Below are 18,484 nucleotides of genomic sequence, written 5' to 3' on the forward strand. Positions count from 1 at the left end.
ACTACGAGGCTAACATCTATTTATGTACTGGGCAAGCACTAGAGTCACCTAGCCATTAGCAGGCACTAGTATCAGCCAGCCATTAGCAGGCACTAGTATCAGCCAGCCATTAGCAGGCACTAGTATCAGCCAGCCAATAGCAGGCACTAGTATCAGCCAGCCAATAGCAGGCACTAGTATCAGCCAGCCATTAGCAGGCACTAGTATCAGCCAGCCATTAGCAGGCACTAGAATCAGCCAGCCATTAGCAGGCACTAGTATCAGCCAGCCATTAGCAGGCACTAGTATCAGCCAGCCATTAGCAGGCAGCCCATTACTAGCCCTCATTCAGCGGTCAGGGCTGTGGGATCAGGTTCCAGGGGGCGTGGCGGTGACGTCAGCAGCGCCTTCCCTGAGCTTTCCGCGGTGCCCCGCCCCCTGCTCCCCTTGCACTGTCACTCAGCTCTCCAGCAGCAGCAGCAGCAGGCAGCCTCTCAGCTAGGAAGGTAAGGTGGAAACCCAGCTAAAAACCCACGTTTTAACCCGAAACCTGCCGTCATTCAAATAGTCCGTGATTGTAGATACTGATGTGTGCGACGATACACGTTGAGCAGAATGATATGCCTTTGTAAATAACCGCTAAGCGAGGAGGCCAAGAGCGAAGGGCGACCTTTGCGTAATATTGCACAGTGTACGGCAGCCCGCTGGCTGCTTCCGTGATGGCGACTTTAATTCATCCATCGTTAGCCCGTAGCGCGGTGCTGAGTGCGCAAATGCATCATGGGTAATACGCCCGGCCCTGGCTTACACCCCTTGTCCGTATGGATTAGCCACTAATTCTCTGTATACACCGAGCTGGGACCTCATAATGTGGAACAAAATTCATCCTACGCACCAATATATATCTACTACATTCATGTGACGTTGGTCTTTAATAATGGCACCCTTTATTATATCCTTATAATGTTCGTGTTCGATAATATATATATACATACACACACACATATATATATATATATACATACATATACATACACACACACATATATATATATATATATATATACATACATATATTTATCTATATTATATCTCCTTATAATGTTCATTGTACAGTTATAAATACTGTAACTGGTATTGTTGCATATATATATATATATATATCTACACACACATGTATGTGTGTATATAATATATATATATATATATATATAGTACATATATATATATATATATACAGTACGTACATGTCTGTGACAAACAGGACTGTCCCTCATTCTAACATTTAAATGGTTTCAGTCAGATGCATGTATAAGTGGGATAATATGTACAATACTCCCATATAGTAGATTTGGTAGCTTGTGCAAATGTCCAAAAAAAGATAAAATATCTGTGTATATAAGGAATTTCCCTAATAAAACATTAATGGCTGCCGCTAGGAATATACTGCTTACATGAATATTGTACTACACACACACACAGGCTTTTGAGCGGAAGGTGACCTTTATTGTGGAAGCCATCAGTGTATGTATCCTAATGCATGATTGCACCAGGCTCCATGAGAGCCGGCCCTAAGCATCATGAAAGAGATGGAGGTATTTTTAGTGGACAGTGCCGCTTTTTTTTTTTTTCCTCCCCCAATTGGTGGGAACATCAGTCTTACACATACACGTCAATGTAACAAGAAACCATTATAATATAAGGTGTACATTACAGCAATGTGCGGATATTCAGTCATTGGGACTGAAACTTACATTTAGGGGCTTATTTACTAAATTCCACAGGCACAGTCGTCAATAGCATTAGCAAGCAATCAATAAGCTAGCTAGAAAATGAAAGCAAATATCTGATTTGTTGCTATGGGTAACTGTATTGGTGGAAATTAGCACCTGTGTAAGTAAATCAGCTTGGTAAAGTCTAGCTCAAGGAACTTATATTATGCTCAGTAAATTATACATGTATAGGACCCATTATCCAGAATGCTTGGGACCAAGGGTGTTCCAAATTATGGAAAAACCTCTTATCCAGATCTTCATACCTCAACTCTAGGAAAAAATCACTTAAACATTAATTAAACCCAATTTGATTGTTTTGCCTCCAATAAGGATTAATTGTATTTTATTTGGGATCAAGTACAAGGTACTGTTTTATTATTACAGAGAAAAAGGAAATCAATTTTAAAAATCTAAATTATATGATTAAAATGGAGTCTATGGGCATAATTCGGAGATTTCTGGATAACTGGTTTCCGGTTAATGGATCCCATACCTGTAGTATGTAATATAGTATACAATTATACTGGCTTATTTTAGCTGTACAAGTATAGGATCCCTAATTCATAAACATGTTACCTAGAAAACTGAATTATGGGAAGGCAATCTCAGCTTTAATAGAGTCCATATTAAGCAAATAATTCAAATTTTTAAAAGTGATTTCTTTTTTCTCTGCAATAATAAATCAGAACCTTGTACTTGATGGCAACTAAGCTGCATGAATCCATATTGGTAGTAAAACAATCCTGTTGGGTTTATTTGTTTGTTTAATATTTAAATGATTTTTAGTGGACTTAAAGTGTGGGGACCCAAACTATAGAAAGATCCCTTATCTGGAAAAACCCCAAGAATTTTGAATAATAGATCCTGTATCTGTATTAATTAATTGCATGAGTGCTGATGCTCTGCCCAGGTAACTCACTGCAGCAATGTAAGGCTTACTTGCCTATACAAAGTACCAATGCCTGGCATTATTATCTTCTACTTACCAGGAAAAGCCAAGCACACCTTTTATTATTGAAAATCAAAGTGAGTAACTATATATAAATCACTATTAATATAGGCAACCTTTAATCATTCTGCTGAAGGTCAAAAGGGCCATTCCTGGCTGTCCAATATACCGATAATCCTTTTGTGGATTTTCAGAAAGGTGGATGATGTCCATTACATAATTAAGATTTTGCTCCAGCCAATTGTAATTTATGTGTATAAACCCCATAAAGGCAAAAGGCATGGGTTTTGGCTTTTTGGGGTTTTTTTTTAGACTAGTTTTGTTGCTGAGCTGAGTTGTGCCTCTAAAATAAGGTGTCATCTGACTCTGGCTTTGAAGGACACTCCTCATTTGGCACCGTCCATCATTCCAAAGAAATGTCATTGCTGTGAATGTCTCCACGTGCTCATTTGTGCAGAAATGTTTTATATGGCTGAAAATATCAGTTTCTGATAAAAGTACATTTGTGAACTTTTACTGGACAGGGTTTTAAGGTTTTTTTTAAACAGAAGAGTGAGATGTGCTGTATTGTTTATATCTCTAAGAGCTGAAATGAAAAAGAATAAAACACTGCATTGGGTATTGACCAGCGCTGTGTTACAGTGTTTTATGATATTGCAGTGCCTAGGGGATAGATCAGGAGACAGGAATAGGCATATTAAATGTCTTTCTAGTGCAGGTAATGTAGATAAGTTAGAAGTATACATAATTTTCCCTTGTTGGGTCTGTTTACAGATTAATATGAATCTGTTTATGGTCACTAAGGATGATGGTCCCATTTGGTTTGTAGGAAGTAAAAGCAAATATGTCACCTAGTATTTAATGGCCCTTACGCTGGCCATACACAGGCCGATAAAAGCTGCCGACTCGGTCCCACCAGACCAAGTCAGAAACTTATTAGCCACATATGACGCCCACTGACGGGACATCCCGACCAGTATTTGGCTGATATCAAGAGGGCAGGTTTGAAAATTCCTTCAATTGAGGAGTGCAATGGCATTTTGATGGGTCTTGATGAGCCCAAGTTGGTTAGTTATGAAAGCGATAGTGTCCATTTATAGGGGAGCTGCAGAATGAATGTAGCCCCATGGCCACCAGCTGGACAGCCTGGTAGTGGTAGGAAGAATAAAAAACAAATATGAGTGCTGTTGCTATTCTTTTATATACATGCTAGTGGTGGGGAGCCTGCTTTTGTCTTGATTACCTCCAGTTTCCCTGTTAGGTGATAAAAGATCTTGCTATACTCTTCAGCTCATGGGACACAAGGTTCTTTTCACCCATCTGCTCCTTGCTGCCCCCCACTGACATAAATGGGAAACACTTGATAGCGCCAGTGCTGGCGCTTTTTAACCAGACGATTCTGAGCTCTTTCTAGAGGGCTTAAAAGTACTCCGTGTGCCATATTTTTTAGAATATCTGGGGTGCAAATTCTGTATTAAGATGCCAAAAAAAAAAAGGCAAGGCTTAAAAGAATTATAATAGAATTGTCAAGTACAAAAAATTTCTTTGCCCAGTAGCAGTAACTCCGAGCAACCAATAAGATGTTTGCTTTTAAGCAGGCGAGCAGTAAATTCTACCTGCTGATTGGCTGCTGTGGGTTTCTGCTCCTGGGCAAACTTAGTGCCTTTTATTACATAACCCTCTTTTATTATTTTTATGATTTTGAGTTTATCACATTGAACTTATTTCATCCCCACAACAAGAACAACCTTTATCTGAACCATTCCCCAGTTCATCCTTTAGGGCTCTGGTACATGGGGAGATTAGTCGCCCGCGGCAAAACTCCCTGCTCGCGGGCGACTAATCTCCCCGAGTTGCCTTCCCCCTGCCATCCCACCGGCGAACATGTAAGTCGCCGGCGGGATGGCAGACGCGGCGGGGCGATTTCGGGAAATCGCCGAAAAAGCCTCGCGAGTCTTTTTCGGCGATTTGCGCAAAATCGCGCCGCCGCGTCTGCCATCCCGCCGGCGACTTACATGTTCGCCGGTGGGAAGGCAACTCAGGGAGATTAGTCGCCCGCGAGCAGGGAGTTTTGCCGCGGGCGACTAATCTCCCCGTGTACCAGAGCCCTTAAGCTAAGCAATTATTCACTTTTCTTTTAGATTTTCTTTTTCTCAGTTATTTGTGTTTCTTTACAGTTACTCATTGTTTTGCCTTCAGTTTAGGACTTTATGATGCTGCCTAGGCCTAAATTAGTGCATATTGCACATGTGCTCTCCCTAGCACCATTAGCAGGTCACCTTGAACAACACTGCAGCTGTCTCACTTGTGATTCATTGAATACCATCAATATCTTTGCCTTGCATTCAGTAGCAATGTATGTTGAGCTTAATTCAGTGCTCTTGTTCTTTCATTTATTATAATAATGCAATTTGTCCATAAATTGTTAGCTTGTTAATTCTATTATTTAAGAGTTTATTAAATAAGATAGATCTGTACAAATCATTATTCTCTTTTTTAATTTTCTATAACCCTACATTAAAAGCCAGGGAACCTTCATTCTTGCCCTTGGTAGGCACAGTCAACAGTCTGACTTGCTATCAGACCAAAGCATTTGTGGAAATTCTGTAGCCTTATTTTTCTTCTCCAATTTCTGTTTTTATATCTCTCATTTTTTTATGTTCTTTCTTCATGTTTTCTTATTTTTATTTCTTCTACCTTGCTCCATCTCTTTCTGTCTTCCTTCTCTTTATGGTACAGCCTCACCCACCAGTCTTTTATGTGCCTATTCACTTTCCATGGGCCATTCTTTCATTTCCTTTACTTTGTATACCATTCTTTATTACTTTTCACCTTTCCCCTTCCATCTTCATCTGCAGTCTCTTTTTCTTACCACCCCATGTGCCTTTCTCATATCCTTGCCATCTTCCTGAGTACCGGTCATTCTTTGTATCCCCACTCCCTATTTGCCAGCTACCCCATGTGCAATTCTCATATTTTTCCTTTTCACCAAGTGCCAGTCACACTTTATTTAATCATTAAAGTACTGCATGCTTGGCTTCAGAGCACAAATGGGGGTATTACCTTTCATATGCCTGCCATGTTAGTTTATAATGGGGTAATAATATAATAATTTCAAATGTGATGCTACAGTAAAACCCTCTGCAGTATAGTTTGATAGCTAGGACACTAGGAGTATTTTAACTACATATGGGAATATCAACAAACTGTAAAAATATGGATTTTAATGTAGGCTACTGGTCTGCTTGTTGGTATGTGAGTTCTTGCTGCTTTCATTAAGGATCTTGTAGTTGTTTGAAGATAAAGAAAGACAAAAAATATATATTTTGCAGTGCCCAACTCCATATTAACATGGTCTATTCTACCACCTTTTTGCTATCGACAAACCAAAAAATACTGTAAATGCAAATCATGGTGTCTGTGTCCCTAGAAAAATGTAGAGTGCATACTTTTTTTTTATTGGGGACAGCATAGTTAATTTTTTAGTTGGCAGAGTGAAGAAGTAAACTAAAGGTGGCCATACACGGACCGATTTTTTACTTACAAACGACCGATTCCCGAACGATCCGATGCTATCGTTAAGTTATCGTATAGTTGGTGGTGTACGAACGATCGTCGGCCCACTAAACGAGCCGACATTATCGTCCCCAAAATCGATCGGCCAGGTTTAAAAATTTTGGTCGTTTAACGATAAAATCTGCCAGTTGGTGTGAGTGTCAGACATTTGTCTTTCAACGATTGTTCTCTGCGCATGTCACGATTGCCAGCAGCGGAAGTCAACGACATTCGATCGTACGTAGATGTACGATCGTACGTATTTTACGATAATGATGCGACTAAATCTTTCCCGAATTATCGTTGCCCGTGGATGGCATATCGTATGGGAACTCGATCGCCATACGATCGTTTGTCGATATAATCGTTCATCGCCCAACGAGCGAAATCTCCTCGTGTATGGCCACCTTAAGAAATGCGTTTTCTGGCCAGCAGTAGAGACGAGGAAAAGGCATTCATACCAAACACAAAATAAAACACTGTAATTCCAATAGTTGCTTCTGAAAACAAGATGGCAATTGCTGAATCTTCCCTTGCAAGTGATAGGTGACACTGAACAGGCATGGTGCATGGTGGAAGCCAGTCTAAGGCTTAATGGAAGGTTTATTTGTTAGTTCAGCCCTTTTTACCTCTTGTATTGGTTGCTTTCTCTGTAATTCTGTATGTCTGGTGTATGAATCCATTTATTGTACAGTGCTGCGGAATGTGTTGGAACTTTATAAATACATGTTAATAATAGAAATAAGAATTTTGGCAGGGAAGCCATATAGGAGTCATATAACAGAAATAGGTTAGAGGAACAAGGAAAGAACAGAAAATAAGGAGCAGAACTCTTTATATACCTGCATAAAAAAAAAGGTCTTAAAAAAAAAAAAGGATGTTATCTTTTGGCAAAAACTTGTTTGGTCCCCCAACATCTAAGGTATTGCATACACACACAGCTGATATTAGCTGCTAGTTTGGCTTATAAAGACTGCTGGTTATTGGCTGTTTACATGGCCAAATTGCTCGCCTTTTCCATATCTGGCTGGATATTGGATTAAAGAACCCATCAGACAAGGAATTTACGGATGTAGGTCTCTCCCAATGGGTCTGCATAAGCCCTAGTTATGATCAGTTTGTTTGGCCTCATGCATCAATGAGCTAAGGCTACTGAACTAAATAGTCCAGGAGGGGGTTTATTGTTTATTTAGAGAATGCGTTATTATATTCATTTATAAAGTGGCAACATATTCTGTAGCGCTGTACATAAGGGCACATAATTTACATGAAACATAGCAGAGCTGATAGCAAACACACTGCAGTTAAACCAGCATAATTTTATATTTATACGCATTATAAAAAAATTGAATGTAAATTCAAATGAATCGTTCTAATCTTTTATATTACCGGTCCTTTAACAATGCCCACTGTTGAAAAAACGTTATGTAAATATCATTTTACCTTTAAAGAACCACATATATTTTGAGAGTAAGTGTGCTCAGTGTGGATAATCTAGGTTATACCAGAAGAATATAAGAGGTTTAAGATTACCCACATGGCCCCAGCCACAGGCAGCCATGCTTGCATGATGAATCTGTGTTGACAGTCTGCTTGGATATGCTAGGCTTGTCCGAGAATCATCTCCATATGACTTTGGTTTTATGATGCTTTGCAGTTCATTATAGCAATGCAAACGTGACTCCCTGCATCTGTAATGCAGCACTGAATGCTCTGTAAGTATAGCGTATGCTGCCGTGTGTGCAGCAGCTTGAAAAAAGCCTAGAATAAACTCTGGGTTAAAAGTGGCCCCTTTTGCCATACTGCTTAGCAATACAGCAACTGAGACATGGTGTGGAAAATCTACAGTGTAGTTGAGTGATAAATAATGTTTTGCTCATCAATTGTTTCAGCAGTAATCGTTTAAATTGTAAAGAATGGCTTAAGTACTGGGGGTACTATATTTTGCTGAAAAGCAGACAGGGCCAGTTTACTTTTCTAGTGTGTGCAATGCTGCCATCTTGTTTCCTATCCCTGTGCCTTATAGCTGCACTGTCCCATGCTTATGCTCTATAGCAGTGATCCCCAACCAGTGGCTCAGGAGTGACATGCTGCTCACCAACCTCTTGGATGTTGGTCCCAGGGCAGCAAAGTAGGTGCTCATTTTTTAATTCCTGGCTTGAAGGCAAGCTTCAGTTGAATAAAAACCCATGTGTCTTACAAGACAGAGCCTTGTGTAAGCTGCCAGTCATCATAGGGGATACGTTTTCCATGTTTGTGTTGCTTTACATCTTGCATCTATATGTGGCTCATGGGTGAAAAGGGTTGGGGACCCATGTTCTATAGAGTAAGATTCAGCTCTTACTCTCTAAGTTCCAGTTTAACTTCACAGCACATGTGCAGAGCCCATGGCAGCTGCAAGGGATCCCTGGCACAGAAGGCAAGATGGAGGCACAGTGTGCACTAAAATTGATATAAGCGATTATAATCACTGGGGGGTGCCTAACAAATTTGCTCTCCCATCCCAAAATTAACCCTTTTTGGCACAGGCCTACAGATATTTCATATTAAGGAACTTGTGTATTATCCTGTAATAAAAAAATTTCATTTATCTGAATGTTTTTTTTCTTTTTGGCCAACAGAAAATGGCCATACCTCCGGCATATGCTGATTTAGGAAAGTCTGCCCGAGACATCTTCACTAAAGGATATGGTAAGTATCTAGAGTAGAGTCTGGCAGGGTGAGGGTTAAAGGGTTATGGATGTGTAGCCATAGTTAATGAAGCAAACAGAGCTTTCACAAAGAAGAATGGTTTCTCTGTTGTGATTGGCTTATTCTTGCTGCTGATCTATATTCCTCAGCCTAGGGCGAGACTGGCTGTTAAAACAGGCTAGATCACTCTGGCGCAGCCAGTTTTAACATGCTCAGTGCCATGATACAAGCCTGTCTTTATACTCATTGCAGAATAAATTGTGCCTACTTTCGTATAATGCAGAAATTATTTTGAGACTTTAGATCTCTTTTAATGCATTACTGCCGAAGAAAATTTTACGAATGTTTTAGTGCTGGCTTTCTTTGTAAATTCAAAAAAGGGTTGTATTTAAATCTGAAGGTATCATTGACCTTTCCTTGCAGGTTAGGTTGCTTTATTAGATTAAATTCAGCCTAAGCTTTAAAAGGGTTGTCTACCCAAAAATGTTTTTGCAAGGTGAAAGAACATTTTTGGGGTTTTATTTAAAATTTGCTGCTGAGGGTTACTAACCACATAGGATAGAAAGTTACAGCTTTTTGAAACTGCAAAGAATGATCCTGTTGTATTTTGCTGTGAATTTGTAACTTTTCTATTGATTATGCCTGTTTTTATAGTCTTCTGGTTTCTACTGTTTTTGTTGTCTTTTAGGATTTGGGTTCATTAAACTTGATTTGAAAACGAAATCAGAAAACGGACTGGTAAGTCTAAATAGGTTGCATGGCAACACTCTTGCATATGAGTGGTATCTATATTGCCTAAACAAAACATTGTCTCTGCTACAGCTTCTTTATAGTTAGTAAGTGGGCATAATACTGTTTGTAATTCCATATTTGTTACTGAACAAAATGCTGTGTAAGTTTTTATTTTATTTTATTATTGAATGGCACTTTCAAAATAAACTCATCAACCTAAAACAAACAATTCCACAGTACATTATTTGTACATGTGTCTGTATTATTGTAAAGCCACAGTCACAAGAAATTGCAACAAACAATTGCCAGTGGTTTCCAGTTTTGTGATATTTTCTATATAATCCATGTAAATTTTCCTACAGGCTGTTCTTCCAAGCTGTCATTCTGCTGTAATTGGGGACAAATGCAAGTGCAAATTATTTTAGTAGAAGATAAAGCAGTTTTTTTTATATCAAGCACATGATTGTGGTAACATCCTGTTGCTTAGTTCTTTCACATCCGCTTCTTATTACACCCTTAAAACATCACAAATCATTTCAGGTTGTTTACCTCACCTTGTGCCTTAGTGCTTTTCCATAACATTCTCTAATATTACCTGCTTGCATGGTGTTTTTGACACATATTTAACATAATTCTGTTATTAGCAGCAGGTAAAGTATATTGCAACTATTGTATATATTGCAACTAATACATGTAGTTCTGTGTACCACTATAAGCGAAGGAATCAAGTCACTTCACGTTTGATAGGCGTCAGTGAACAGAAAAAGGATTGCACCATGTGGAACCATGATTACACAACTTCCAGTAACAGAATATTGTGTGTATACTTCTCTGACTTACAGGAATTTACAAGCTCAGGATCAGCGAATGCAGAGACTAACAAAGTTGCTGGCAGCTTGGAAACCAAATACAAATGGGCAGAATATGGCCTTACTTTCACAGAAAAGTGGAATACAGATAACACATTAGGGACAGAGATCACTGTAGAAGACCAGGTAAATATCCTAATTTGAGATAATTTAACTCTGGAACTTGTGAGTAAGATATGTCTTACAATTTAAATACATAATATGTTTTCTCTTTAGCTTGCAAAGGGTCTGAAGCTGACATTTGACTCTTCATTTTCTCCTAACACAGGGTAAGAAGAATCTGCACTTAAATAACTGAGAGTTTTTAATTATATACAGCCCTCCAAGGGGAGCATGAATTAGTAGCTGGGGGACCCAGCATGAAAGATTAGGGTAATTCCACATAGGGCTAATCAGGGGTGTAAACGTATTTGCTGTCCTAGCTATCCTTGTAACTGGCTGAATAATTACATTTATAGAACGTTCAGCATAATCAGATAACCAAAGGCCATCCACACCATCCAGTTCTTTTCAGTATCAAATTTGCCACTGACAGGCAACAGGGATGTTCCTAGATAGCATAGGTTTTTAGCTCATCTGGAACTGATTTGCCAGACTCCTTATGCTTGCTCAGCTCCACTGTAAATTTATAGGACTACTGTGAGTGAAAATAGATAGGCGTAAAGCTTACAAATAAATTATGCATGAGATCTAGGCAACATTTAAATCTGTATAGTGTAGTGGAAAGATGGCTGAAACTCTGTGTGGCTTTACTAGCAAGAGGTATTAATTATTTGTGTTATTATTAGTTACTGGTAGGATTACCTTTTGCTTTGATTTTCTGCCTCACACAACTTAGCAAGTTTTGCTGGGTTACACAAACACTTCAAAATATTGAAAAAACAGTGCATTTCACTGGGTTAAACTAATGTGACTTTGGCAAACAAAAAAGCTTTATCCAGATTTGATCCTCGCTGAATACTGGGGAGAGCTTTTGTGTAAAACTGATATGTATATAAAACATATCTTAAACAGGCGTGTAAACAGATGGGGTGGGGTGGGGGTGCATGCTTGACACCCTTGGTAGCCAAAAGACACTTCCTCAGAAGCATTAGCACCAAATTATAGCATTAGGAATATTTAGTAAGTCAAAACACACAATATATATTATAAAACAGATAAGGGAATCTATTCGCTAATAATAATTCCTAATACCAATTTATTCTTTTCTCAAACTATATAGAAAGAAGAATGCAAAAGTCAAGACTGCATACAAGCGAGAGCACCTTAACATTGGCTGTGACATGGATTTCGATATTGCTGGCCCATCAGTGCGGGGAGCTGCAGTGTTTGGCTATGAGGGATGGTTAGCTGGCTACCAAATGACTTTCGAATCCTCAAAGTCCAGAGTCTCCCAAAGCAACTTTGCAGTTGGATACAAAACTGATGAATTTCAGTTGCATACCAATGTGTAAGTCAAACAAAACATTTCTTGTATAAGCAATTCAGCACAATGTTAAAACTTTCACTGCTAATCCACATAAACATTTTTGTGATCTTTTACTTTTACCCTGTGGGGAAACATTTTGTTTTCCAAGAGATTTAGTTTGAGTCTACAATAGCTTGTAAAGGTAATGGTAATAATGAGAAAAATGGCAAATTGTGAAACACCCACAACGATGAACAATAAACAACAGTGCATTATTAATAATGTACTAAATATCCATGAATTCTAAATGTTATACTAATCAGCCAAGGAATTGCTTCTACTGTTGCGAGGGGGTGTGGACAATTGCAAATCATTTAGTGAAAAAAAGAAATAGCAAAACATTGTTGTGGTCAAATCATTGCCCTGACTATTATGAATGAATACAGGATTATCCTTTTATTATCTCATACTAATAAAAACAATTAGTGGGGCATTAACCCCCTTATAGGCTGCTGCTAGTTAAAGGTAACTAAAATAATACATTTTCAGTGACATATAAACCTGTATCGCAGAATTAAAAAAAATATATATATGACTATAATAAATATGCATATATTATAATATGGTTAAGGATTCTGAAATGATATGGGTTTTAACATACAAGGGGTCCTACTGCAGAGCATCTTATGGATTGTGTATATATATATATATATATATACTGAAACAAGCACAGCACTCCTAGGATTTAGGGTCTTATTCATAACATTCATGCACTTATTTTTTTGCCCACAATAGCATTTTTTATATTTTACATAATTAAAATAGACCAAAAAAACTATAAACAAAGACACATCTGATTTAGAAAGCCCCATATCTTCTAAGTGTAGCAATACCAGATATGGATAGTTTACCAAGATTCCTGAATGAGGTACCTGAGATATTTTTTTGCATTTGGTCATATCTAAGCATCATAGACATTTGACATAGACTTTTTAATAGAAGATAAATATTGTTTAGAGAGGTTGAACTTCAACCCTAAGTAACTTAGACTCGGCCCATATAAAGCTGACAATATAACGTATATACAACGCACATGTGCTAGGGTTCATTTCATCAGAAGAACTAACCTTTCTCATGTTTTTGGCTTGACCTAGAAGTCTGCACTAGCAGACCCAAATTTTGGTTTTAAAAAATGAAAATTTGGCTCTTAAAGTTACCAGAGGCGGCTTTTTGCCAACCCTAGTAACTGGCTGCTCACTGCCACCTGAGGCAAGGTTCTCACAGGAGCAGCCCAAATCAACCATTTATTCCTCCAGATTTTTCTGCTTCCTGGTAACTTACTTATATGGACAGGGACACCAGAGCAGCTCCATACCTGTGGAATTCATTTGCAGAGAACAGAGGCACAAAATACATTCTACAAAAAAAGTCCTCAGTTCCTGCAATGACATATCAGCCTTGCTGATCCTAATTATAAGTAACACGTTTTTATCTCAGTGAGAACCATTAACATAACATTTCACTAACATACCGATTTTATATGTTGTGTCTCGCATATCCCTATTTGGATTGTAAGCCCTACTGCATTGTGGGCCCTTTTGCATTGGTTTTTTATTGAAAAGTACAGATCATTTACAATGTTGCAGAAAATGCTGGCATGTTTTAAATTGTCCAGTAATAATAATATTTGTGGTATATTGCCAACAGAAATGACGGTACAGAGTTTGGTGGTTCTGTATATCAGAAGGTTAATGATAAACTGGAAACTGCAATCAACCTTGCATGGACAGCAGGAAACAGCAATACACGCTTCGGAATAGCAGCCAAATATCAAATCGATAGTGATGCTTCGTTTTCAGTAAGTACAAACAATGAAGCACATCTTCATAAACTTCATCAGTGGCAAACTAAAACTCTTCATGTTGTTAGGCCTACTGTATTAACTTCCAGAACTTACATGAACAGTTTGCTTTCATTTTTGGCCAAACCCTGGGTTGAGTCATTCATGACTCGACTTGGCTGAATATGTTCCAACCAAAGCCACACCTCTAAAAAATGACTTATTATACAGCATTGTATGTCTGGGCCTTTTTAACAAAGTAAAAGTTTATGTTGATAAGATTTGTTGGTTTTGTTAAATAAACCTGGACTTGAGAGGGATCAAGAGAGTAATATGTTTTGCCAAGCAAACATAAATTGCTTTTAAGCAAGCATTTCTGATTTCCATGTTCAAAGTGATACTCTTATAAAGGAAAAGGAAAGATACAATCACTGAGGGGGTGCAAAAAAGGTCTGGCACCCCTCAGTGATTGTAATCGCTTACCTTTTACCCCAGGCTGGTGCTTCTGTTAGAAGAAAACTGCACCAGCCTGGGGTAGTTGTGAGGGAGCGATCCTCTTCCTTCTTTCTTAATTCTTCTGAATCCTGGGGCCAGTGCATTTGCAGTAGGGTGAAAATGGCAACTTTCTTTTTAAAGTTCAACTTTTCACTCGAATGCATGTGCAAGCAGTAGAAGACACAGAAGAAGGAAGACGATCGCTCCCTCATGCCTAACATTTGGCATCCCCCAGTGCTTTTTACATTTCTTTTTCCTTTAAAGACATACAATTATGTTGATATGCAATGTTCTAAGTGGCTGCAGACAGGCAAAGGTACAGCAGCGTTTTTATTTGCAGCCACCCAGCAGTAGACTGCAGCAGCCAAAATACCCTAGCAGCTGTTAAATATGACCATATTCTATGACTAAGTTTTCCTTTTTTTAATGTATTTTTTTTTTGCAGGCTAAAGTGAATAATTCAAGTCTTATTGGTTTAGGATACACTCAGACTCTTAAGCCTGGTAAGTATTTTTTTTGTAAAACGTTAATAGGCCTTTTATATGGGACACACATTTACTGAAATGTGACTAAAATGTATATGGAAGGATAACAACATTACCAATATTCTCAGCTACACAACACACTTGAAATATGGTTGGGAGAGGAGAATCCTGGCCCTAAAGGCTTGTTCTTTTGAAGGTGGAGACTGGGCCTTGAATGACCCGGATGTCCACTTTATCTTAAATTTATCAGCACTCTTCCAATAAATGCACATAATGCGGGAAACTGTTAATTAAAAAAAGCAGTCTCAGTCTACCTCCTAAAATAAGCTTTCAACTTCTACTGGCTACTTTGCTGTGGTAATACTAGAATGTTTTATTCTATATTCTATATATATTCTATATGTTAGAAATCTAGATGAAGGAGGGAAAGTCACTTGTGAAAAATTCATCAAACCCCCTGAGACATGTATTCTGCTTTAGTATTGCAACATGTGCAGTGAAGCCTTCAACCCTGGCTTATAAATGATGTCCAGAGGCATGTAAATTACCTCTTTTAGAATAGAGGCACAAAAGACAAATTGTCACCTGTGGGAAATCTGTACTACCGTGGGTAACGAATCTCTTAAAAATGCTTTTCCCTTCACTAACATGTGGATCACCTCAGGGAAAGGCATATTTATGAAATTTTTCGCCTGTGAGTAGGCAAAAAGTTTGCCATAACCTTTATGTCCCTGCAGCTAAGTATGTATCCTGAACTGCTGGTTTAAAGCACAGATACAGCCTAACAGTTCAGAGCCATAAACCCAAACTGGGTTTGGGACAAGGCTTTCAATATTTTTCTTCCCTAAATTTGATTGACAGAGAATAAATATGGTATAAATCTTCAGAGTTAATAAAAAAAGCACACCTTAATACATTACACACCTTGATAAATGACATTATTTTTTATGCAGCCCCACTGGATTGCACCAGCACTGAAGTGGTCTGTAATGGTGTACATAACTGGAGTAAATCAAAACACTTCTGATATTTTCTTTCCCCATTTTCTTCTGTAGGTATCAAATTAACGTTATCCACATTGCTCGATGGCAAGAACATAAATGCCGGAGGTCACAAACTGGGTCTAGGACTGGAATTTGAAGCATAAAGATGTCCTATAGAACAATTGCATTGTCCCGATGTTCTGCAACATAGAAACCATAAAATTTTAGTGCACCTTGTATGTTCTGTGTCTGGTATGCAAACAACCCACTATGTCGATTACTATTGATTCCCTGGAAAAACAAACACAAGTGTGTGTGACAGAGTTATTGCTGCTGTGAGAAATGGTGAGAGAAACTCTAGGGTACAGATTTTACAAATCCAGGCCAGCCTGGAAATACTTCATAGCTGCTTATTTATACACGTGTTGCTAAACAACAGAGTATTAAAGGCCTTTTTTTTAATAACCTATAGAGCAGAATTTATTGACACTACTAACGGACTTTTAGATGAAACAAACAATTCCTTTAGTAAGAATTCATTGTTCGGAACTAGGAAGTTACGGTCCTGCATCAACATCACGGGTGCAGGATCAGAGTTTTGTCATATGCACAACGTGTATATTTAGCACTTGAACAAAGCAGGGACTTAAAGTGAACTATTTCATACACTGTTAAAAGTCTTATTAAAAATGTGTTTATTATAAATATCTGTAGCCCATAAGAAGATATCCCATATTATCGGTGCACACAAAGAACGAGCCAGTGACAATACTTGATTCCCTTCCCATAAAGAGTACTGGACAGCTTGACAGAGCCATATGCAAGGGAAGAATCTTTTATTCTTTATACACATACTTACATGTTTGATTGGTTTTTACCCTACCCCAGTTTTATTTTCATTTTTTAGAAAATGTAGTGTCTTCCATTCTGTAGATCCCTGATACTGTTCACAACATCACCTGTAATAAAGTCCGAGTACAAGATAACAAGTTTGTCATGTGGTCTGTGATATTGTTGGCAATAAAATATGCGGCTGAAATCTCAGAGGGTACAGTCTCAGAATAAGGCTTGTTTCTCAGACAGCAACACATCTGGTAGAAATATGTAGAATATGTAGTTATTTGACCTGTTTTGGGTGGTAACCAGATCTTTTGCTTATAGGAATGTTTTTCCCTTCCATCTATTAAATGCATTGTATTCAGGCTAATGCCAGACTGTGGATAAGCCATTCTACTGGCTCTTGGGCTCTTACCAAAGGCCAACATCAGCCTGGATGCAGACACCTGGAGCAGATTTTAGCTCCAAAATGTATACTCACATGTTTCAGTGCCGTAATGCAAGGCCAATGCAGTGCCTTTCAAGAGACAGAAGAGCCAGCAGAGAATCAGCAACATGTATGGGTAGCCTTAATGGGTTTCCACCACTTTTTCAACTGTGAAATATTCTAGTTAGTACAACTAACATGTTGAACTGAAGAGCTGCTTGGATGAGTATTGAAACGTCTTCAATGATTACTTAGCAAGTCCAGTTGCTTTAAATTTATTTATACTAGATATGCTAGTTGGTAGTTGCTGTGATCCTCTCTGCTTAATTCTAAAGCTTTAAAGGGGGGACCTGTCACCCTAAGAAATAATTCCAAATTTATTTATATTGTGTTAGTTGAGCAAAATAAACTGTGCTTACACTATATCAGTGATCCCCAACCAGTGGCTTGGGGGAACATGTTGCTCACCAACCCCTTGGATGTTGCTCTCAGTGCCCCCAAACCAGGGAGTTATTTTTTAATTCCTGACTTGAAGGCAAGTTTTGGTTGAATAAAAACAAGATTTACTGCCAAATAAAGCCCCCTGTAAGCTGATAGTGTGCATCGGGGATCCCCAACCTTTTATACCCGTGAGCCATATTCAAATGAAAAAGTGTTGGGGAGCAACACAAGCATGAAAATGGTTCCTGATGGTGCCAATAAGAGCAATAATTGGCTATTTAATAGCCCCTATGTGGACTGTCACCCTATAGAAGGCTCGGTTTGGCATTATACTGGGTTTTTATGCAACCAAAACTTGCCTCCAAGAAATTGTGAAGTTTGTATATCCAATAATTTTCTTTTATATATAATTAAGTGGGTTTTGTTCAGACAAAGAAAAAGTAAAATGTTCTGTGCTAAAGACTTGTAACCGTGTTAAATCTCCATTGAGTACTTCTTGAAAAGATTTTGGAAAGACCATATGTTGAGCACCTTTAAGAAGATTTAGCCTATGTTTTCTGAATATGTCTTTTAATTTCCTCTTAGTGTTACCTGTACAACCACATCTGCATACAATTATATATACCTGTAGATGTGTTGCCTAGTCTAGCTTATGTGCGGTGAGTCAACACTTGGTGTAATGCAGTGAATTGGCAATTCCTACTCGAGTGCACAAAATGGGGATATTGAAACCAAACTGGTAAGTATAACCTACATTTACCCAACACTGGTGTTGCCCTAGTGCAGGCACAAATATCAGCTCTCAAAGCATCACAAAGCGTCACTCTTAAAAGAGGACACCTGCAGATGATATTAAGGTATATATAATGGTGTTTGAAAGACTAATATGACTGCCCACAGTGTGCCAAACAAGATTTCAGATGTATGATCTCATTAACCTGGCATAGAAGTGGCTACATTCAAAAGAATCAATAGCTGCCTCAATAGAAGCAACTGAAACAATACATGAGATCTCTGT

The 18,484-nt window shown here is 38.4% G+C and overlaps 1 protein-coding gene across 1 annotated transcript; it reads left to right on the plus strand.

Moving 5' to 3' along the window:
- Positions 1-466: 466 nt before the first annotated feature.
- On the plus strand, positions 467-16,747 carry vdac1 (voltage-dependent anion channel 1). Its single transcript, NM_001016492.2, has 9 exons — positions 467-485; positions 8,880-8,949; positions 9,638-9,687; positions 10,524-10,676; positions 10,767-10,819; positions 11,773-12,000; positions 13,666-13,816; positions 14,739-14,796; positions 15,834-16,747. The coding sequence occupies exons 2-9, from the start codon at positions 8,883-8,885 to the stop codon at positions 15,923-15,925; spliced, it is 852 nt and encodes a 283-aa protein (NP_001016492.1). The 5' UTR covers positions 467-485; positions 8,880-8,882; the 3' UTR covers positions 15,926-16,747.
- Positions 16,748-18,484: the final 1,737 nt, after the last annotated feature.

The sequence above is a fragment of the Xenopus tropicalis genome, chromosome 3 (genome assembly GCF_000004195.4).
Source record: "Xenopus tropicalis strain Nigerian chromosome 3, UCB_Xtro_10.0, whole genome shotgun sequence".
Lineage (NCBI taxonomy): Eukaryota > Metazoa > Chordata > Amphibia > Anura > Pipidae > Xenopus > Xenopus tropicalis.

Bases quoted from the DNA above. Each gene is read 5' to 3' on its own strand.
- vdac1 (NM_001016492.2), top strand. From the start codon at position 8,883: ATGGCCATACCTCCGGCATATGCTGATTTAGGAAAGTCTGCCCGAGAC. The intron at 8,950-9,637 runs GTAAGTATCTAG...GTTGTCTTTTAG, and splicing joins CATCTTCACTAAAGGATATG to GATTTGGGTTCATTAAACTT. The intron at 10,677-10,766 runs GTAAATATCCTA...TTTTCTCTTTAG, and splicing joins AGATCACTGTAGAAGACCAG to CTTGCAAAGGGTCTGAAGCT.